Consider the following 23,521-nt stretch of genomic DNA (forward strand, 5'->3'; position numbering starts at 1 on the left):
TCATTACCCAACAAAAAGCAAAAACTTGTTCCGATGCTAAACCTTACATTAGCCTACAAACCAATTGAAAGAAAATACTTATGACTAAAATGAATCTACATAAGCAACGTAAAATGCCAGGAGCTAGCTGTGTAAACAAATAAAAAAGAAATAAAGTCCATCACTTCTTCGTTAATTTCCATCAATGTTGATTTCCATCAACAACCAGTATTGATTTCCATCTTCATTAAAGGCCCTTAGATACAGCTAATAATCTGAACAGATTCCTTTCCTCTTTAATGCAGGTCCTTCTTCCCCTCTCACTTTCTACACAATCTTTATTGGACCTCTCTCTATTTCCCCATTATTTGGCCCTTAAATGAGGAAAAAAATTAAGAAAGTGCAGCATTTGTCCACTAAACATTCAGATGAAACTAATTAAGGCCATATCTGACAATTTTTTTCAAAGGCGACTAAATGGGATATTAAAACTTGAAGTGACAAAAAATTTCTAAGAGTGAATAAATCAAACCTGCAGAGATTAGAAATGAAAATAAAAAACTGGTTTAATTTTAAAGATACACATAGTAACAGTAATAAGATTAAATTCACTGTTATTAGCCCCCCCCCAACAACAAAAAAACAACAAAGTATCAACATCGTTTGCGCTTTACTAAACCTTGTTTTCGGAAATAATCAGGTGATGTTCAAAAGGCTTTAATTAAGTATTAGCTTTCCAAGCTTTGTAAGGAAATAGAATTCAAAGTAAAAATAAAACGAGCGTTCTCTTTTAAAATAGCCAAACTAAATTGGCTCCCATAAACATGTTTATTCTAAAATGATTTTTGTCGTTTTTCGCAAACTTAAGTAGTATCTTGATTTCATTGTTCTTTATTAACAATTAGGACAAGAAAAACATGTATTTATTTTTTCTGTTGTTCAAATCAGTCTCTTTTTTTAAAACCATCAGGTTGCTACAAAAATTGTCAAATACATTAAATTTTGTCAAGTTTAAAACGCTTTTTAAAAATTATTTAACAGGAGTGACTTCCATAACAGTGGCTACTTTTTCAATTATTTTTCTTTGAAATAACAATAGATTTGAACTGAATATTGCCAACATCTATAAAGCGAACTTTCTGAGAAAGCCAATCGATTTATAATTATCGAAATACTATTTATACAGGCTTTCAGATTCAGAGATCACAACGCCACGCACTCACAGATTTGTTTTAAATCCAGAATTTAAAACAAAGGAAAGCAACCTTAACTTTTATAATAATAAAATTGAGTTTTTATAACAATCTATACATTTTGAAAAAGTTGGTTTTCATGGTGATTCAATATTTAACAGTTTTCAGGCTTCTTGATTTGGTCACTTGTGGAATCTCTGTCCTTTCAGAATGGTTATTTATTATTATTATTATTATTTAAGAATTAACGACGCTTCTTGACTACTAAGGTCCCTGCGTCGGCCCTGCAGTGCATTCCTGCAGCGTGATTCGATCTCTGGGTCCCGTATTACCAAGCTAAGGTCAAATCCACTGCGCCACCACAGGACCTTTCAGAATGGTCACATTATTTCAGGTGCAAGTTCAAACACTTTTGCCCTTGAAGACAAGGAGATGAATAAGATTTCGGTTGGTATATTTGCAACCGCTGCAACTGCTTGGTAGAGTTATCATTATGACTTTGCTGTAGGAGAGAAAGAGAAAGAGTGGGGCAAATAAAAAAAGAGCAGGGATGAACTCCATATTTTAGGAAGAGGGGGAAGGGGCTAAAATTTCGTTCAATTTTGTATTTTTTTTATTGATTACTTTTGAGATGATGAACTCCAAGGTTTCCTAGATCACCTTGACATATGTGATAGATCCTTGCAGTTTATTCAAGAAATGAGAAATAGGAGCAACTTCCCATTCTTTTATTTATATTTACTAGCGAAAGAGCCGACTCTTTACCCCGCTTCCTACGCTCCCTCGGGTTTTCAGCCCTCGTAGTTGGCCCTTACTTAGTTCTGACATTCGGCACTCCCAGTCATACCTGAATAGTTCCAACTATAGCCGAGCAATTGCAGTCATAGCGCACACCCCCCGAGACTTCTTTTTCAGAGAAATACATTAGTATTCCATAGTTTTTCACGGTAAAGACCGGCTGAAATTTAGAGAGAGCTTTCCGATAACACAGAACAAGTGACGGATATTCTAGCAAAAATAGACAAAGAATACTACAAAGAGTCTTGCTACAGCACTTATGGCTTTTGAAAAGTTGCTTCTCAAGGATACGATGTCATACTTGAATGACTCCATTACTTCATTCCTAAAAATGTCGTCATATTCCTTGAAATATCGGTTTGTAGTTGGTCTCCTACACTGGTTTTTACAGTATTAATTTTAAAACAATGTTTTAATAAAATAGGTTTTCCAAAGGAAAGGAAAGAGCAGCATTCAGCAAAGGTCAAATATTCAGCAATATAAGGTCAAATAATTTTCCAAGCGTATAACTACTATAAATCACCACCAATAAATAAATAAAACTCAAAACAAACAAAAATAAAATAACCGACACAAAATCGAAACGAGCAGAAACTACCACAAAAAGTAGGGATAATGCCACCTGTGCCTTTTAAAGAACAGAGCACAATTAGCACTTCACTGAAAACAATCTTTATTTTGGGCTATGTGTTTTATTTTTCACAACATCAATAAAAAAAAAAGAATCACCAGCGTAATCAAGATTATTATTTTAAAAAAAAGGGAATGTGGAGTGACAGTTAAATATACATACTGATATTCATTCCTGGAAGTCTTGAAATAAATGGATTTATTAAATTTAAAAAAAAAAGGTTTAAGATATATTTTGTCTCAGTAAAGTGCAAATTATGCTCTGGTCTGGTACCTATAGCATTGGCCACAGTAGTAGTAGTAGAAGTAGTAGTTGTAGGAGCATTGAGAATATTAGTAGTGATAGCAGTATAAGTGTTAATAGTAGTAGCAGTAGTGGTATTCACATGCTACTTTATAGTTAGCTCAGCATTTCCTCATTACGCTCTGATATTTTTGAAACAATCCTTTAAGCCATTTTAGTTACTGCTGACACGTCCTATTGATGACCAGCGGGCACTTACTGCCTTTTGATTTAGTTTTAAAGCAAAATAAACTTTCCCTGGAAGCTTCTACTTTCATCTAATCGTCTGATTTCATCTATTCATCTAATCATCATTCAATTAAATCATCTCATATAGTTTTATAGTAAAGTAAGCTTTCCCTAATAAGTTTCTACTTTACCCCCTATTCTAGTCCTAAGATATCCTATGTGAAAATCTGGATACACTTAAACTATTTTGATTTAGTTCAATAGCAGAAGTATTAGAAGTAATAATAGTAATAGAATCAATAAAAAAGTGTTAGTACTATTTGTGGCCCTTAAACTTTAAGCTTAGGTGTTGGAAAGTAGCTGATAGATGAAATCTCGCTGGGATGTTGATGTAGCATTAGTAGTAGTAGAAGTTGTAGTATAAACATAGCGCCTTTTTGGGCTGATAAACATCCCCTCATCATGCCATGATATTTTCAAATTAGTGCATTAATCTGCTTATAGAATATTGCTGACACATTCTTTTGATAGCCTGTATACACATAGCAATTTCCATCATTTTACTTCAAAATCCCCCTTAACCTCCCCTGAAAATGTCTCTCCTAAGTAGTAGCAGCAGTAATAGTGTCTATATATTACCTACTTATAGATAGGCGTTTTTTATTGTTTGTTTTTTCGTTTTTTAAAAACTTGATGTTGGCATTTTCGTCTTTAAAAATATAAAAATTTGAAATTATGAATGTACTGTTCGAAATTTTTGTTTTTTCAAGAATTTAACGTTAGAAATGTTACTTTTTCAAGAATTTAGTATTTGAATTTTCTTTTTTTGAAGTTTTTCATCGCGTATTTTTGACTGTTTTCAGTTTCTCTAAGAGTGTATCTGACATTTTAAGTTTCTGTTAAGGTTTTCAGTCCTATTTTAGAGTTTCGCTTGTATGTGAGTGAGCTTTGATGGTGTTTCCTTGTCTATGTCGTAGGGACCTGATTGAAAAGTTAGGATTTGGCTTGTCTAATTTGCTATTTTGGGCTATTCTGAGTCAAGAGTCATTGTCTTTCGTAGGTGGGTATTGTTTGAAATTTATTATTTTAAACTTCTTTGTTTGGTATTTCGTGATTTGTCTTGTCTGAAACTTATAACTTGGTATCTCTAATTTACTAATTTGTACTTTTCTGACCTAGGTTCTTTTAGCCTATCGCAAGTGTAGGTTAGCTGAAAATTATAAATTGGGATGTTTAGTTTAGTATGTAGTATTTGACGTGTCTGAAACTTACTATTTGAGACATTTAGTTTACTATTTTGGGCCTTTCTGAGCAAGGTTTCTTTGCCTTTCGTAGGTGTGTGTTTGCTGAAACTTATGATTTGCGAGGTTTTGCGAGCTATCTTAGGCTTTCGTACATTTGTTTTCATAAACGTATGATTTGCTAATTTTTAGTTTTGTATTTCGTGTTTTCACTTTTCATTATGATTTTGGATGTATATTTTGTTATTTGGGTTTCTTCTGAGCCAGGTTTCTTAGCCTTTCAGGGGTGTGCTGTGTCTGATCTTTGTTTCAAGATGTTTCAATTGCTAATTGGGCTTTTCAGAGTTAGGTTTCTTGGCCTTTCGCGGACCTCTTTGTAGAAACTTATAAATGTGATGGATAGTTTGATAATTCATTTTTGATCGGTCTGAAACTCATAACTTGGGATGGGCTTAGCTTTACTTCTCAGAGTTCTGCGGAAGGTTTCTCAGAATTCCGAAGTTGTGTTCTTTTTTTGTTATGGTTCCCTATGATTCATGCTTTGATTTCTTGGTGCTTATTTAGAATTCCGAAGGTGGCTACGTTTGAAATTATTGATTTGTTATCACATGCTTCGATTTGTTTGAAATTTATGCTTTGGTATTTTTGTTTTGGTATTTTGCGGTTTTTCTTGACGGTATGAAGTTTTGGCCCTTTTTGCCCCGATGCGAATTGAATTCCCAGTTTTAGGATTTGTTCTAGCTTGACAATCTGATAATGTGAAATTTAGACCCTTGTTCTAGTTTTTTCCCCTTTTTCTTGAACCTCATTTGACATTGTTAATTCTTATTAAGCTTTTACCCTACTCAGACGTCCTTTCCTGTCTTACGAATAGTTCTAGTTTTTCCAAACACATCTTTGGCTATTTTGTCTTTGTCTTAACAGGGTGAAGTTTTGGCCCTTTTTGCACAAACGCGAGTTCGAATCCCAGTCTTAAGATTTGCTCTAGCTTTTCCCCATTCTTCTCGAACCATATTTGACATTGTTAGTCCTTTATAAGCTTTTACCCTCTTGAGACCCTCTTACCCTCTTTAAACTTAAAACGAACAGAAATTATTCCGTATATGAAAGGGGTTGTCCCCTCCTCGACGCATCGCTCTTTACGCTTAAGTAGGACTCTTTCTCACAACTCTACTTTTTAAAACAATAAAAAACTTTAGCATAAAGAGCGATGCGTCGAGGATGGGTCAACCCCTTTCATATACGGAATAATTTCTTTTCGTTTTAAGTTTTAATGTCGCTCCATACTTTCAGTCGAAAAAACTTGTTCTTTTTATTTAATTTCTGAACATTTTTGAATTAATGCATGTTTTGATTTTGGTTCACCGTACATGAATGTTAAAACAAAATGTGTATATTTTTTTGGCTAAATGGCTTTCTCGTAGTTTTGATCGGTCAGTTTTGATAAGAAAAAGGGGGAGGAGGCCTAGCTGTCCTTCAATTTTTGGTTACTTAAAAAGGCAACTAGAACTTTTGATTTTTCGACGAAAGTTTTATTAGTAATAAATATACGTAACTTACGAATTAACTTACGTAGCGAACTTCTATATGTGTATATTTTTATTGCATATATGAGGGGGTTTGCCCCCTCGTCAATACCTTGCTCTTTACACTAAAGCTTGAATTTCGTCCTAATTCTTTAAGAATGACCCCTGAATCACAAAGGCCGTAGAATAAATAGTTCAAATTACTAAAAATACTTCAGCGTAAAGAGCGTGGTATTGAAGAGGAGACAAATCCCCTTATATACGTAATAATTTCTGGTCGTTTTAAGTTTTAATGGTGCTCCATAATTCCAGTTGAAAAAACTTTTTTTATTCATTTTCTCATTTTTTTTTGTTTAAATAATGCTAGAAAATTCTGCGCCCCCTTCATGAAAGTTCTCTTCCCTCATGCCAGATTCCTCCACAAAAAGATCCTCCCACGTAAACCCTTCCCCCCGACCCTAGGTGCCCTCTAATTTATGGTCACTTACAAAGGGCACTAGAACTTTAATTTCCGTTAGAATGAGCCCTCTCGCGACATTCTAAGACGACTGGGACAATACGATCACCCCTGGAAAAAAACAAAAAAAAACAACAAGAAAACAAATAAACAAATAAACACGCATCCATGATCTGGCTTCTGACAAAAATACAAAATTCCACATTTTTGTAGATAGGAGCTTGAAACTTCTTCAGTGAGGTTCTCTGTTACTCTGAATCTGATGGTGTGATTTTCGACCTAAAATTCTATGATTTTTAGGGGGTATGCCCCCCTATTTTCTAAAATTAGACAAATTTTCTCAGGCTCGTAACTTTTGATGGGTAAGACTAAAATTGACGAAACTTATATTTTTAAAATCAGCATTAAAATTCAATTGCTTTAATACAGCTATTGGTATTAAAATTCCGATTTTTAGAGTTTCGGTTACTATTGAGCCGGGTCGCTCCTTACTGTCTGATTAGAATAACAAACTCGGTGTGGCTCGTAAACAGTGTTCAGTCTTGGAGATATTCCTAAAACATTCCGTGAGGTCATGGGGTAAGCAACAGATGGGAGGTTATTTTTTAGAAGGGACTGAAATTGTAAACAACAGGTGGTGTGGCTGTCACTTTTTTCCTTAGATTCAATATCTTACACTCTCTTAAAGATTACTAGCTATGAAAGAAAAATTCACAACATGAGCAAAACAGCGCAGGATTATCCCCCACCCATGTCAGTATTATTATGTGTGCAGGGTGCCCGCTATGTTCCCTTTTAGGGGTCGCGAGACACCCACTATCTCTCAATACGAAAAATCGAGTCTAAAAATGTCTAAGAAAAATGTGAAGGAGTCCCCACAGGCATTTATGTACAAACTAATGTCCCATTATCTACTCCCCATAAGCCAAAAATGCTATATGTGCTTTGTTGAAGATTATATTTTTTGCTTCAATTGAAAGGGCTGTTCACCTAACTTTTATTTTTATACGTATGAAAGGAAAAGGTACAAAAGCGAAATAAACAACAAAATAAGTTTAACTATTAGCCAAAGCTATTAGGTCAAAGCTAAATAAATAGTCACAAATACTCAATGTCAAACAGTCTCACCACTAATAAGTTTTGTGCTGTAGCGTCTTAAACATACAAAAGGTTAGCGGGCCATTTTCGATTTACTCTAAATTAAATAAATAGTTTTAAGTTGAAAATTGAATTTAAACCGTTGATTTTCTATTCATTTGACCGAAATAGATTCCAAATGAAGGGATTACGGATGCTATTTTACGACGTTATCGAGCAACAAACTAAGGTACGAGTTCCAGATATGCCAATATAGACAAATAAAACTCCTATAAGTTTGAAAGTATCTAATTTGTAATATTATAATGAAACAAAGGAAACTGTGTAAACATTATATTTTATTTATTTTAGAGAAGAGTGCATTTGAACTTCAGCCTTTTGGGGGTTTAAAGGGCGCCACGTCACCCTTGATTGTCATAATTTATATTCGTTTCAGTGTGGTATAATTTTTCCTTGTATATTGTTCTTTTTAAAATCTTTTTCTTTTTCGTCTTTTTCTTTTTAGGTTCTTGTTCTTTTTCTTTAATCATAGTTTTTGTTCAGCTTACTTTAGCTTAGACCTTTTGCATAAGCTATTTTGAGCTCAAAAGTCGGTCTCACCTATTCAGGGATGAACCAGGCTGTTCTAGTTTAGCTTCTAATCTTCTTTTTTTTAATAGTATTTTTGTGAGTATTTATAGCAGAAATGTCAGATGGTTAGTTTTATTGACAAAGGCGGTTAATTTCATAAATAGTAGAAATGCGGTAGCAATAATCGTTCTTAAAATAGTTTTGGGCTTCTATTTTGTAATAAAAGCCTCAGATTCGTCATCAACAACCTCAGATATCCTTAAAAACCTTCTTTAAAGAAAATTAAATACTGGTTCTGAAATTTGTACTTAATGTTTTGTTTTTAAACTTATATGCTACAATATTTGCGTTAAATTCTTACTTAAGATCATAAATCCTTAAATGCTGTTCTTAGTATGCATCAAATGCAGCATGTTATATGCTTAATTTGTTTTCTTGTGGAAATATACTAAGGTTACCAGTAGCGGTTCTAGACCCGAGCAGGGGGATCACTCCCCCCCCAAATTTTTCTGACATTTGACATTAAACTGGTTTAATTTTATGTTTTACACTCCCATGGTATACCTCCCCTCCCCACGGATTATGAGGAATAAAACTGTTACTGTTGCCCTAGGCAACACAATTTGGGTGTCAACACATATAAACACAATTTGTTTTATATGTAGTCAATGTGCACTGATTTAGGACAGTCTTGTTGCAGTCTTACCAACATTTAAGGTTTCAGGTCAAAATGTAAGTTTGAGTTTTTTCCCAGGAAAATATGAACAATGGTTTGTCCTTTAATTTTGTTAAATTTTGTTAGAAAATCTATTAAGGAAAGCATACAAATCTAGTATAATGCGGATAAGTTTTGCAGCAGTTGTCATAATTATGTATTACTGCTTACACAATCTTGACGCTAATCCAATGGTGTCAAAGCCGTAAATTTCCATGGCATGCAATATCTGTCAAAACTGTCAGACGCAAGACCAGAGCTTTGAAGTACAAGTCGTAACATATAATATTTCACCTCTGTGAATAATTGAATTATTTGTCGGCAAAATTGTTTGAAAGAAAAACGCTCATTTGGATGTTTCATTTAGAATATCTGACAATTTCTTATCTGCTGGCATTTGACAAAGAAAATCAATTTTGGTTGAGAACCCGCCATGAAAATCCAATTATTCTGAAAAATTGACTGAAATGACTTACGTAGATAGCTAATGCAAAAATTATATCTCGGCTAAGACAGGAAACCTATAAGCTTCTTCGAAGTTCAAAAATTTAACCCTTATAATACAAAGAGCTAAAGGCAATATTTTGTTTATTGAACTCCCTTTAAAAAAGTAATTTTACGTGAAAACTAACTTATAGACAGTTGTTAATGTGAAAATCAATTACTTTATTCCAGATATTTTGTTTTTGGGCTCAATTACCAGTATTCTAAGAGCTTCCTTTGACTGAAGTAAGGAGTTTTGGTGAAGTAAGGAGTTAATTAACACATTTCGGTAAAGAATGGTGCACTGAGGGAGGAAGCGGCTACAACCCCTTCTTATTTAGCCTAATATATTGCAGACAGACGAGCCTAGGCTTATGGATGGAGAAAAGCATATTAGTCAATATTAATGCATTCAGAATCGATGCCTGCGTTTCACGTACTTATATTTTGTAATATATCCACTCTGAAGGACGCCAAGTATGGATTTAAACAAACCTTCCTAAGATTCTAACTACAGCGTCTACTGGCCCTCCTTTGCAGCACCTGTTGTCTGACTATGCACCCAAGTAAATAATTTGATGAAGGCTCTAGTGAGCCAACTCAGTTAATTGAATCTTTAAAGCAATTAGGTAAAAAAAGTTTTTTTTTAATGATTTAAAGACCGATGTTACAACCTTAAACAACACAATTGTTCCATATATGATGGAGACCCCCCCCCCCCTCCTCTGCCCCTGCTCTTTACGCTAAGTTTTATAGTGGCTAAAAATACTTCTGATTTCAATTCAAGGGCCTTCGTGTTCTAGCTGTCGTTCTTAAGGAATTTGTACAAAAAGCCTGACTATTACATAAAGAGGAGTAGTTGGAGAGGAGACTGCCACCCTCCCGTACGTTTTAATTTCTGTCGGTTTTGATTTTTAATGTCACCCGTTTCTTTCATTTAAAAAGACTTATTTTTTATATTTATTTTTATTCTTTTTAAATACTAAACTCAGGGTCACTCTAAATACACCACGAGGAAATTAGCACGGGGGAAGTACTGCCGAGACCTTTGTTTTTGCCAAAATAGCGATAGCTTTGATTAGCGTAAAAATCGGGTGGTTAAGAAGGGGACATCCACCTCATTTATAGAGTAATCTTTGTTTATTTGAAATTTGAATGTCGCTTTTACTTTTATTTGGAAACATTTCTTTTATTTAATAATCCCAGAAAAGTAACTTCCTACTTTGTTAAACAATTTTACTGCATTTAAACAGTAGGATCATTATTTCTTTTATTTTACCCCACATTATGTATGACCGTGTGAGTTTTGACGGTCTTATGATATCTTTGAAATTAATAAATAAGCCTTTGATCCCTTATTAAATTAATTTATAAATTGCCAATCATACAATACCCCTAAGTTCCTCGTTATAGATAGTACTATTAAGTCCAAATCACCTATTAAAAAACTGATACACCAACGACTGTAATGGTCTGAAATTAGTATTAATATTTCCACTGTCCAATCTTCTTCACTGTAACTAAAATCTGGGAAAATAATTGTGTTGATAATTTTACGGGGCACGATGCCTTTTCTTTTTCATCTCAATTTCTGAAACAACCTTTTCATATATATACCCCCAAGACACTAAGTTTTTTTCGTACTAAAACAAAAACCTGGCACGGGATAATTATCTAACACTTTCTATTAACTCTTTACACGTCATCTCAAAAGCTTCTCAGAATCGATCTAGCCACTATTTCGTCTTCCATTAGTTTCGTCATAAAATATTCGATGTGTTGTCCTGTTTGCAATTGTCGAAGCTAGAATCGTCTAGGAATACATCCAGTAAAGCATAAACCTGCTTGATTTTTAAGATTTGCCATTATTTGAGGAAATGATGAAGTATAGTTAGTAGTTCAAAATCAGGGATGATATATTTAAATTCAACATTGCAGCAACGTCTATTAAGAAGTCCAATTTAGGCTACTATTAATCGAAGCTGCAAAAAAAAACAAGAGTGATTACAATAAGGGGAAGATATATAGTGCTTTAAACATATTTCTTATTTAAATTTAAAGATCCTTGTGTTTGAGCAGTCTTTCTTGAAGAACAAGCACACTATGGCAGAAAACACAACTCGTTCTTTTTGTCTATTTTCTGGGACCATTGGTTCGAACGATCACCACTTGGGAAGAAAACAGAAAAACAAATAAACACGCAATTTTGGTCATTCTTCATTGAAAGATAATGGAATTTCTGCATTTTTGTATATAGGAACTTGAAACCTCTGTAGTACGATTTTTTGGTGTACTAAATTTACTAATGGTGTTTTCCTAAAGAAAAACCACCCTTTAATAATTTTTTCGTCCCTTTTTTTAAATGGAGCAAATATGCTCTGGGTTGTAATATTTATTGAGTAGCTTTCAATTTAATAGATTTTCACTAATCACAATCATCATAACAAATCACTTCTTACTTAGAGTTTGTTACCACGAACTATTCGAATATTTAGGGAGCTTTTCATGTTTGACCTATCCCAAGGAACTTTTTATTTTAACATTGTTCTAATAATATTGGGTGAAATACCATAACTGACAAGCATACGTTATAAAACCGTCATCGAATGTACCACCGACTGAGCAAATCACCCGAAAACAGTTTCTGTGTAATTTTGATAATCCTGTCACAAGTTTTGTAATAACCGCTTAGAACTTCATAATTGATCGGCCTTTAAATATAGACAGGCAGTTTACGTTAATCGTTAAGGGTACAAACGAGGCGTTCACTGATCACTTCATTTAATTTAAGATTTAAGCATTACTTACATGAAGTTCAGTCATTATGAAACGTCTCACTTTAAAAGTGTCTATAATTCTTGAGTCAGAAATTGCATATTCTTCATATTGCCTATTCCATTCCAAAGCCCTTCAATATCTAAGACTTATTTACTTTGCTTAGTTATTTTACTACTTAAAATTTGACCTTTTATTGCAGAAATTAATGGAAAATACTATTACCACAAAACAAGTTTTTCATAGAAAAATACAGAGCTCCATTAAACAAACAATTACCCGAAATAAAGTCAAATAACATTCCAAGCGTAAGACTAGCACAAAACACCATTAATAAATAAATGAAACCCAAAACAAAATTACTAGTAGTATTAGTAATATTTGTGGTAGTACTAACAGTTGCAGCTGTAATAAGGTAGCAGTAGCAGTATGTTGCCTTTTGGTCAGTTGAAAATCCCTCTTTTCAAACCCTGAAAAATTCAACTTAATACTGTAAGTTGCTGTTATAATCATGTCGATATACCTTTTTGATAGCCTGTATGCCCATAGTAGGTTTTAATTAGTTTGACTTCCACCCCAACATTTCCTTAGATTTTACTTCGATACTCTTAGCCTTAGTATTAGGTGTAATAGAAGTAGTAGTTGGAGTAGTCGTAGTAATGGTAGCAGTATTAGCAGAAGCGTCAAAATGTTGCCTTTGGTCAAATGATCTATTTTCTCTTTAAGCATTCTCAGAAAGTTCCAACTTAATACCCTATGCCATTCCTGAAAAATGTCATTCTGATAACCTGCATGTAGCTAGTATATTTTGATTTAGTTCAACTTTCTCGTCAGTATTCTTTTAAATATTCACTTTCATACCCTTAGCCTTGTTAGTACTACTATCATATTAGAAGTAGTAGTAAGAGCAGTAGTAGCAGTAATCGTCGTGTTGTAGTAGCAGTAGGAGTGGTATTAGCAGATGTGTTACATTAGTAGTAGTAGTAATAGTGGTAACAGTAGCATTAGCAGTAGTAGTAATATACATGTATTGCCTTTTGGTCAGTTGAATACATAGATGATACGTCCTTTTGAAAATCTGTATGTATATCCTAGTTTCTGATTCAGTTAAACTTTCCCTCAACATTTCCTCAAGTTTTCATCTCAATATCCTCAACCTCAGTACGGTAGTAGTCGCTACAGAAGCAGTAGTAACAGTAGTAGTGCCTACTCCCCGCTCCTTTTTTCCCAAAATCGTTCGGTCAAAACTATGAGGAAGCCATTTAGCAAAAAAAAAATAATATACAAATTATGTTTTAATTATTCATGTGCGGAGAGCCAAAATAAAAACATGCAGTAATTCAAAAACGTTCAGAAATTAAATAAAAAACAAGTTTTTTTACCTGGAAGTAAGGAGCGATATTAAAACTTAAAATGAACATAAATTACTCCTTATATGAAAGGGACTGTTCCGTCCTCGACGCCCCACTCTTTACGCTAAAGTTTTTTACTGTTTTAGAAAGTAGAGTTGAGAGAAAGAGTTAAACGTTAGCGTAAAGAGCGGGGTGTTGAGGAGGGAGTAGTCCCTTTCACATACAGATTAATTTCTGTTCGTTTTAAGTTTTAATATCGCTCCTTACTTCAGGTAAAAAAAAAACTTGTTTTTTTTATTTAATTAAAGTTAAGATCAGAAGAGATAAAACCAACAATAATTCAAACTCTAAATTATCAGAAACTGTTGTTAAAGAATAAATAAAACCCAAAACAAACTGAAATTAAATAAACAATCGGAGCAAAAAAAATAGAACCGAAACTAATATAAATGAATAAATAAACCTTAAAACGAGTAAAGCTTAAATTGAATATGAAAATCAAGCTCAAAACGAACCAAAATCACTACAAACAAGAGTTTGGGTGCTGCCTCCTTCCCTAACTGTAAAAGTTTAAAACCTACTGAATCATTGGCGCTTTATCGAAAATTATATATGTTTTAAACAGTCTTGAAAAGAAGTAATAAAATCAAATTGAATATATGATATACAATGATATTAATTGTTGAAAGCTCGCCAGTTCAAGATATTATTTCAGTGTAATTCTTATTTGTATATTAATGCTGTATTAACTGGAAAAGAAAAAACTTACGATATAATTTGTTTTCAGTGAAGTACCAATTGCGCAGTGGGCTTAAGACTTTTACAACTAAGAAAGGGGGCAGTAGCCAAACTCTTGTTTGCAGTGAAACTCCATTTGCCTCGAAAAGTCTTGGAAAATACTAATAAAATTAAGCAGAGTATTTGTTATATGACGACATTTATTGCAGAAAGCTCATCAGTTGAAAATTTTGAATTTTACTGTAATTTTACTTTTATTTTCAATGTTGTAACAAGTATAAAGGAAAATATTTGCAATATAATTCGTTTTCAGTAAAGCGCCAATGACATAGTAGGTTTCAGACATTAACAGTTAGGGAAGGAGGCAGTACATAAACTCTTGTTTGAACTCATTTTTGTGAGTTTTAAGCTTGATTTGCATATTCAACTTAAGTTTTATTCGTTTCAAGATATATTCATTCATTTATATTTTTATACGTTGCGTTTCTATTTGCCATTTAATTTATTTTTGTTCGTTTTAAGCTTGATTTGCATCAAATTAAGCTTAACTCTTTTTAAGATTTATTTATTCATTTATATTAGCACCTGCTGTATTTTTTTTTTTTTTTTTTTTTTTGGCTCTGATTCTTTATTTAATTTCGGTTCGGTTCGGGTTTCATTTATTCTTTAATTCTGGTTTCTCGTCGTTTTGAGTTTGAACTATTGTATGTTTTTATTTCTTCTGATCTTAAGTTTAATATGGCTATTACTATTCTTTGAAACGCTTCTTTTTTATAATGTTTAATTTCTATTGGTTTTTGATTACTAAAGATACAAGTTTTTCAAAATTCCTTATTCAAAACTTACTTTTATATATTCAGATATTTAAATATTTAAAAACATATGCTAATATTCCACTGGCATTACACATTGTTTAGAAGGTTAATACCCTTACGTTACACAAAAGATGTTAGTATTTTAGAAAGCACCCATGATCAAACAATTTTGCATGTTAAAAATTGACAAAATCGGATATTTTACAGTGACTGAATGAAATAAGAAAAAGACATTCGAGAAATATAACAGAAGTATTCGTTACTGTAATTATTTTTTTAAATATCTCATTTGTGACTTAGAAGAGAGAGGATCACTTGGATTTGTCCATAATTGGATTTATTTGTATATTGCTGAAACTAATTTAACATTTAGAGCAAAGTATGTATTTTAACCTCATTTTAAGTATGGCTGTAATATGAGAGAATAATAAAATGTTGAACTGATAAATTTTAGCAATTAATTTTGTTATACAAACATACTCAATAAAATTTTATTAATTGTTTCCAAGACTGCTAAAGACACATATAGTTAAAGTGATCTTTTTAATAGTTGTTGCACCTGTGCAATACCAAATGTTCCAACTATCCCGTAATGTTAAACGTAAACTCCCCAGAAAACTCTCCCCGGGAGATTCTTCCCGTAAAATTACCCCTCGTCAAATCCCCACGCCGTGAGAAATTTCCTGATAAATAACGATAACGATGAAATTTCAGTAATATTTCTTAAGAGGGAAGGGGATCGGACCATGGAGGTCCAGGGGTAAGCTCCCACAAGTTTTAGAAAAAAAATCGTTACAAGTTTTTTCGGCTAATTCAATCTGGTCCGGTCCCTGATACGCCTGTCAAATTTCACCGTCCTATCTTAACTGGAAGTGCCTAAAGTAGCAAAACCGGGACAGAGAGACAGGCCGACAGACCGACAAAATTTGGGATCGCTATATGTCACTTGGTTAATACAAAGTGCCATAAAAACGGGTAAATTAAATGACTTAGAGCCCTTGGCTCGAGGGCTCTGGGGGGACTGACATCCCCTGAGACACAGATGCTGCACCGAATGGTGTAACAATTTTGTTCAGCAACTATGCTGACCGAAATGGCTGTTTCAAAATTTTTATTGTATTTGTTTGGAGAATAAAGGGGATTGGAAGGGGGACTGACTGCACTCCAATCACTTTTGATTCTTAGAAGGGGCAATATCACTTTCAGTTTTCAATCAAATGAGGTCCTTCAAAAATTTCGAAGGCCCTTGAATAGCTCCTTCTATGCAAAGCACCTTGGTGAAAAAAAAAATATAAAAAGAATAATACGTAGTGCACATTTCGCTCATTACTTTGGTCACCTTTTGGTAAGTTCAAGAACCCTACAAGAAGCCTTGAAAGGTTTAAGCTCATACTTCAAGCCGTTCCTAAGATAATACTGATATACCCTTTTGGTGAAAGGCATGAACACAGCATGTTTAGATTCCTGTCAACTTCCCCCTTAATATTATTTAAAGTTTTCACCTTCACAACCTTAGCCTAAAGTTTAGCACCAGTCGCGATAGTAGACATAGGAGTACTAGCTGTATTAGCAGTACGATTAGTAGTAATGCTAACAGCATTAGCATTATTGGTAGAAGTAGGAGTAATATGAACATTTTGCCTTTTGGTCAGTTGAAAATCCTCGTCATCAAAGCCCTGGAAGTTTAAACTTCACATTAAAAAGCTGTTGCTGTGGTATCCTTTTGGTATACCCTTTTGATAACCTCCAACCTATTACAAAATCAGCTCCTGGGGCAATGCTGAAATGTTTTTTGACAACCTGCATGCATATACTGTGTGTCAATCTAATTCAATTTCTCCCTCAATTTTTCTTTTATTTTTTCACCTTACTTAGCCTTGGTAGTAGTTGCAATAGAAGCAGTAGCTTGAGCATTATTAGTAATATTGGTAGGAATATTAGCTCTAGAATGCACAAAGTGTCGTTTTGGTCAATTAATCTTCCCCTAAGCATTATCTGAAAGATCCAACTTAATACGCTAAGCCATTCCTGAGATACGCCCTTTTGACCACCTGCATGGAAGTAATGTGTTTTGATTTAGTTCACCTTTCCCCTCAACATTTTCTTAAGTTTTTACCTATATACCCTTAGCTTTAGTAGTACTAGTCTTATAATAGAAGTAGTAGTAGTAATAACAATAGTAGTAGTAGGAGTAGTAGTATTAGCATCAGTGTTGTAATAGTAGTAGCAGTAACAATAGTTGCAGCTGTATTAGTAGCAGTATGCACACATTCATATTGTCTTTTGGTAAGCTGAACATTGCGTTCGTGATGCCCTACAAGTTTCAGCTCGATACATTAAGAAGTTACAAATATATTGTTGTTTTGATTAGCCTTTATTTACATAGTGTTATATTTTGATTTAGCCATTTCCTTATTTTATTTTATTTATCCTTTTCCTCAACATTACCTGGGGTTGACAACAAAAGAGACACAGCTTCCCGACGTTCCAACTATGCTGAACAAAATGGCTATCTTAAAATTTTGATTAGACGAGTTTAGGGAATTAATGGGCGTGGGAGGGCGACTGGTTGCCCTCCAATCACTTTTTACTCTTAAAAATCGCACTAGAACTTTCAATATTCAATCGAATGGACTCCTTTCAAAGTTTCTACAACAACTCCTTTTATATGAAGTCCCTAGGTGACAAAAATACTTTGTGCACATATCGCTCTTTACTTAGGCAGCGCTAATGCGCTGCCTATAATTTGTTGTAAATAAAATGGTAGTAAATTAAATATAGTATACAGAACGCTAGCAAAGCAAACGGTGACTGCGCCCTTCGTTATCACCCGTTGACCTAAGGTTTCTAGGAAGTTAGCCTCGACATTTCATTACATTTCTTCATCTTCTACCAAATCTTTTTTCAGTAACGATGTTCTACTTTCAGGAAATGTAATATTGATTCTGACATGACGTGAAATGGACTATAGATATACAGGATAAAAACCAATTTAAAGCGATGCTTGAAATCTTTTGATCATTTTTAAGTGGATATAATGTTAGGCTAAATTGAAGACAAGGTAATGCCGTCAATTCATGGAAATCCAACGATTGGGTCAAAATTATTTTCAAAATATAGGGAATGGGTATTTTTTTCCAATGAAAATATAAAAAAGTTATTTTTAATGAGCTTGCTGAAATAATATATTTTTGAAAATAAAGGGATGGGCAAGAAGAGATATGGATGTCTAATGTGCAGAAGCTCAAAGAACCTTATTCAGCATTTTGTTAGTCAGTGGCGAACCCTGGCTTTTTTAGTTATTACTAATATTCATGTCAATTGTTGAAAAAACTTGATTTTAGAACGTATAAACTTAAAACGACATGTTTTACTGGAAAATAACAAATTGCAGTATTAGTTCGGTATTGCACATACCCGGAACTTTAAAATTGTGGTTAATTGTTTCGATGCTGTAAAAAAGTGAAAATAAATGCCATTGCCAAATTTGAGCAAAATTATAGCATATAATGGGTAGGTTCAGATCAGTGGCAGATGCAGGGGGACCCCAGGACTCCAAGATTTTTTCTTTCGCCCTCTCATCCTCCTTTTTCTTTTTTTTACTCTGTTTTTGAATAAGATTTGTCAATATTGTGAAATATTGGCATCTTTATCACACCCCCCCCCAAGATTTTGCTCATTGGCTTCCTTGTCATATTTGGCCTCCACACAGATCTTACTCTAGATCTGCCCCCGGCTCAGGTAAGACAAGTATATGAGGGATACCTGTGCGGTGAAGTATCATTGAAGTCTGTGTGTTTACGAGTTTTCTACAAGTTTCCTCGGTTTATTCAAAAATTTAATTAATATAAAGAAGAAAAGAACGTGTTGACGAACAGTCATCTTCCACAGAAGTTAGTTTCTGTGTTAATTTCTGTGCAAAAGTCGTTATATTTAATTGTCAGAAGTCTCCTTGAAAACAGGAATCATAAAATAGAATTATGTTCAACCCTATGGTGGCTCAAACCTCTCCTTGTAATATATAAAAGCTTGTATAAATGTTATTCTTCTTATCAAATGATCACTATACCAAAATTTTTCCATGACTGAGCCCCATCCCAGAGAGAGCGGGATGGAATGGAATTCCGGCAACATCACTTTCTTGGAAGTGGATCTCTCACAGGAACGCACAGAGGAGGATCCTTCCTCTCAAATCTCAAGTGTATTATTTATTGAATTTTTTATTTATTCCGTACTACGTTTTATTTTTCAATTTACTTATCATTCTTTTATCTATATTTCAATTTTTTCGAATTTCATCTTTCCCCTCAACCCCTTCAAAAGAAAATCATGCGTGCGTACCAGCTTTTGACTCTGCTCAAGCTCAATTGTTCAAGTTACGATTCAAGTTATTCACTGCTCTATGATGTTCTAAGGGCTCCAAAGATATATATTAGCCTACTCACCAATTTTCAAAAAAAAAAGGAGCTCCAATGTCCGTTATACAAACTGAATGAGCTTATATCACTCAAAGCAAAGCAATTTCAAATATATAAACCAGATAGCAAAAAACACTTATGATCTAAGAACAAACAAATAACAGAACTTACTGCTGCTAGCGAAGGTCACAATTCTTTATCCAAACCGCAATCTTATACACTTTAGTGACTTTTCACATCCAATTGACACCCTGATGATGCACACCTGACTGAATACATCTTCTCTTCTCAACGAAGTAACGCCCAATCACATATTAATTTTTGAAAGATATACCTGTCTCAGATAAGCCTACATTGAAAACTAGTAACAGGGAAGGAGAAAACCTTCAGAATCTCAGATCCCCTTAAGAGTCCTGCTACTGCGCCGCATCGGCTTGGAAAGTCTTTTCTTTATCAATATTCATCTGTTTCAATGATCAAGTCAATTCGGGATGACCGAAATTTTTGACAGGTGCAAGTAAATTAATCATAATGTCAAATCTGCTTGAAATTGAATAATAAAGAAAACTTCACTGGTAGATTTCTGTTACTGTAAGAAAAGAAATATAGATGTTGGCAAAGAAAAAAATATTAAATTAGAGTTGTAACTATCGATCCAGTCAAAAGCGTGCAAATTTCTAGAAAAGTGCATAATTATAAGCTTCAAGTCGAAAGCTCAAAATCAAAAAGCATTTGAACAAACACTAAATAGAAACAGCCATAATTTACCATTATTTTGCATTATTCACTTTTCGGAAGAAATAAAAAGATGAAATAAGAAGATGACAGAAACTTGCCATTTTCAAAGCAAAGCAATTAAGATTTGATTACGATGAATTAGATAAAACGTTTCAAATCACCTTAGTTTCCACTCAATCCGAAGAAACAGTCAAATAGCTTGACGTAACTTTATAATCTTAGACAAACATTTTTCATGGATATATATATATATATATATATATATATATATATATATATATATATATATATATATATATATATATATATATATATATATATAAATATATATATATATATATATATATATATATATATATATATATATATATATATATATATATATATATATATATATATATATATATATATATATATATATATATATATATATACTAGCTGTTGGGGTGGCACTTCGCGCCACCCCAGCACCTAGTTGGTGGGGGCGCTTCGCGCCCCCCCAAGCCCCCCCGCGCGCGTAAGTCGTTACGCGCCATATTAGTTACGCGCCATTGTAGTTGTGTCCCTATGTCCCACCTGTGAAAATAGATATATATATATATATATATATATATATATATATATATATATATATATATATATATATATATATATATATATGTTTTTAACTACGTAAAACTTGCGAATATACAACATTCTTTGCTGTCCCATTGTCTGTGCATATAAATAGATTGTCACGTTTAGAGACTCTTGAACATGCAACATATAATGGTCCATGGGAAAACAATCCGTATTCAGATCTATACCTCATGATTCTAATGATTGCCCTTGAGCTTTGTTGATGGTGATTGCTAATCGACCATTCCCTTTGTTGCCGTCGTCATTTATATATCCCCCTGTGCCCCCGGTGTCCCCGTTGTAGTTGTGTCCCTGTGTCCCGGTCGTCATTTATATTCCCTGTGTCCCGGTCGTCATTTGTGTCCCGGTGTCCCAGTCTTTGATTTCTCTTTGAGTGTCCCGGGCGTCATTTATATTCCTTGTGTCCCGATGTCCAGGTCGTCATTTGTGTCCCGGTGTCCCGGTCTGTATATACATTCGTTCTTGAATTGCTCTTTTTTTTAGTTTTTAGTTTTTACCTTTTTTTTAGTTTTTTAGTTATACCTCATGATTCTAATGATTACCCTTGAGCTTTGTTGATGGTGATTGCTAATCGAACATTCCCTGTGTCCCCGTCCTCATTTATATATCCCCCTGTGCCCCCGGCGTCCCCGTTGTAGTTGTGTCCCTGTGTCCCGGTCGTCATTTATATTCCCTGTGTCCCGGTCGTCATTTTTTTTTCCTTTTTTTATTTTTTTTTCTTTTTTAGTTTTTTTAGTTTTTTAGCTTTTTTGGTTTTTTTTATTAGTTTTTTTTTTCTTTTTATTTTTTTGTAGTTTTTACCTTTTTTAGTTTTTTTAGTTTTTTTTTTAGTATGACCTGGTCGTCATTTATACTCCCTGTGTCCCGGTCGTCCTTTGTGTCCCGGTGGTTTGTTGATGGTGATTGCTAATCGAACATCCCTTGTGTCCCAGTCGCTTTCTCTTTGAGTGTCTCGGTCGTCATTTATATTTCCTATGTGCCGGTGTCCCAGTCGTCATTTGTGTCCCGATGTCCCGGTCTGTAATTTCGTTAGTCAAAAACATGACGTCAGTCGACACAGAAACATGACGTCACCTGACAGACAGACACACAGACAGACAACTTATTTTTATATATATAGATATGAACTTACTATTGAAGACTGAAGCCTCAACAGTATGTTTTAGGCTCAGGTTATGTTCATAGCGATTTACAACCAGTGATTAATCTATTATATCCCACTGAAAGGGAAATTTTAGGGTTAACAGTGCAATATGGATTCTGTGGGCGGTAGTTCTTTTATTGCAAAAACGTAGATTTTAATGAAAAATGATAGTTTCTAAAATTGATCCATTAAAAGCTGTACTTTATCCTGAAAGGTGGGGGGGATAAACGCCCTAATATATAGGATAATTCTATTTTGCTGTGGAAAGAGTTAAAAAGAATTGTTACTTCAAAGAGGGTAAAAAGTAAGACAGAAAATGGGTTAATAATTGGGCAATTGTGACTTGACCGGATAATGGCATGCTGTAAAATCCTGCAAAAAAGGCTTCACACATGTATCTATATTCTTAATAAATGTCCTACTTTTGCCAGTAATCCCAAGAAACCATGGGGAAATTAAACATTTCACAAAGTTTCGGAGGGGGGCCCGGGCCCGAAGGTGCCCCCTGCGTACGTGTCAGATATATATATATATATATATATATATATATATATATATATATATATATATATATATATATATATATATATATATATATATATATATATATATATATATATATATATATATAAATATATATATATATATATATATATATATATATATATATATATATATATATATATATATATATATATATATATATATAAATACATATATATATATATATATATATATATATATATATATATATATATATATATATATATATATATATATATATATATATATATATATATATATATATATATATATATCAATGAGGACCAGGGCCGTATCCAGGATTTTTTGGAGTGGAGGGGGTGTACAGAAAAAAATTCGGGTAGGGGTACAAAAAGTTTGCTTATATTCATTTTATTTACGCTTTCAAGAGTCGGGAAAATATTTGGCGGGGATTCAATAAAAACTGGGTTCTGTTACGTATATATTCATGGGTGTTTACGTTACTGAGACCAGAATTGGCTTCAGTCCATTATAAGACCAAAAGTGTTACAGAATAACTATCCTTATGATTAAAAATTCCCCTTCCCGTCCACCCTGGGTTCAATAGTAAAATATTACTTAATAATTATTTCAGAATCCTACGACAGATTGGACGTATTGACTGAATATTACAATTGTTCCCGAAAAAATTAAATTGCGGTCTGCTTTTGTTCTTAAGCAGAAAAACTAGAATTTTTGTTTTCGTGCATTTAAACCATAATAAACTATAAAGTGAAGAAGTTTAGTTTTGAAAAAACAAAATCCCAAACAAAATTCCATAAAAGAAAAATAAAGAGCCACATTAAAAACTAAAACGAGTAGAAATAAAGTCGTATTATAATTCCAACTTCAATAACAGAAACCTATAAGCATGACTAAATCAAGAAAACAACAAGAGCTAAGAGCTCATATGGCACTTATGAAGAGGTCGGAAGAGCCAAGAGCTCATATGGTATGAGCTCTAGCAAAATTCTAAGAATCAATGGTTTGATTTAAAAGGAAAATCAGAGGTTTAATGCCTGTAGGGATTTAAAATAAGAGCTCTAAGACACCAGACCCTAGTAAATATCAAAATTCATTATCCATTCACCCACTCGTAAGTTCACAACACCTAATTTTTTCTAATGTTTCCTCTCCCTTCAGCCACCCAGATGGTCGAGTCGAGGAAAATGACTTTATCAACTCAATTTGTGCAGG

General features: G+C 33.5%; 1 protein-coding gene across 3 annotated transcripts in view; it reads right to left on the minus strand.

The window, feature by feature from the left end:
- LOC136040253 (monocarboxylate transporter 2-like) overlaps positions 1-19,629 on the minus strand; it is a 375,363-nt gene extending 355,734 nt beyond the window's left edge. For all 3 annotated transcript variants that reach the window (XM_065724486.1, XM_065724471.1, XM_065724480.1), the window contains exon 1: positions 19,432-19,629. In XM_065724486.1, coding sequence (XP_065580558.1) covers position 19,432 — 1 coding nt within the window. In that variant the 5' untranslated portion in view covers positions 19,433-19,629. The remainder of the gene's footprint in view (positions 1-19,431) is intronic.
- Between the last annotated feature and the right edge of the window lie 3,892 nt (positions 19,630-23,521).

This window comes from Artemia franciscana, chromosome 2 (genome assembly GCF_032884065.1).
Source record: "Artemia franciscana chromosome 2, ASM3288406v1, whole genome shotgun sequence".
NCBI lineage: Eukaryota > Metazoa > Arthropoda > Branchiopoda > Anostraca > Artemiidae > Artemia > Artemia franciscana.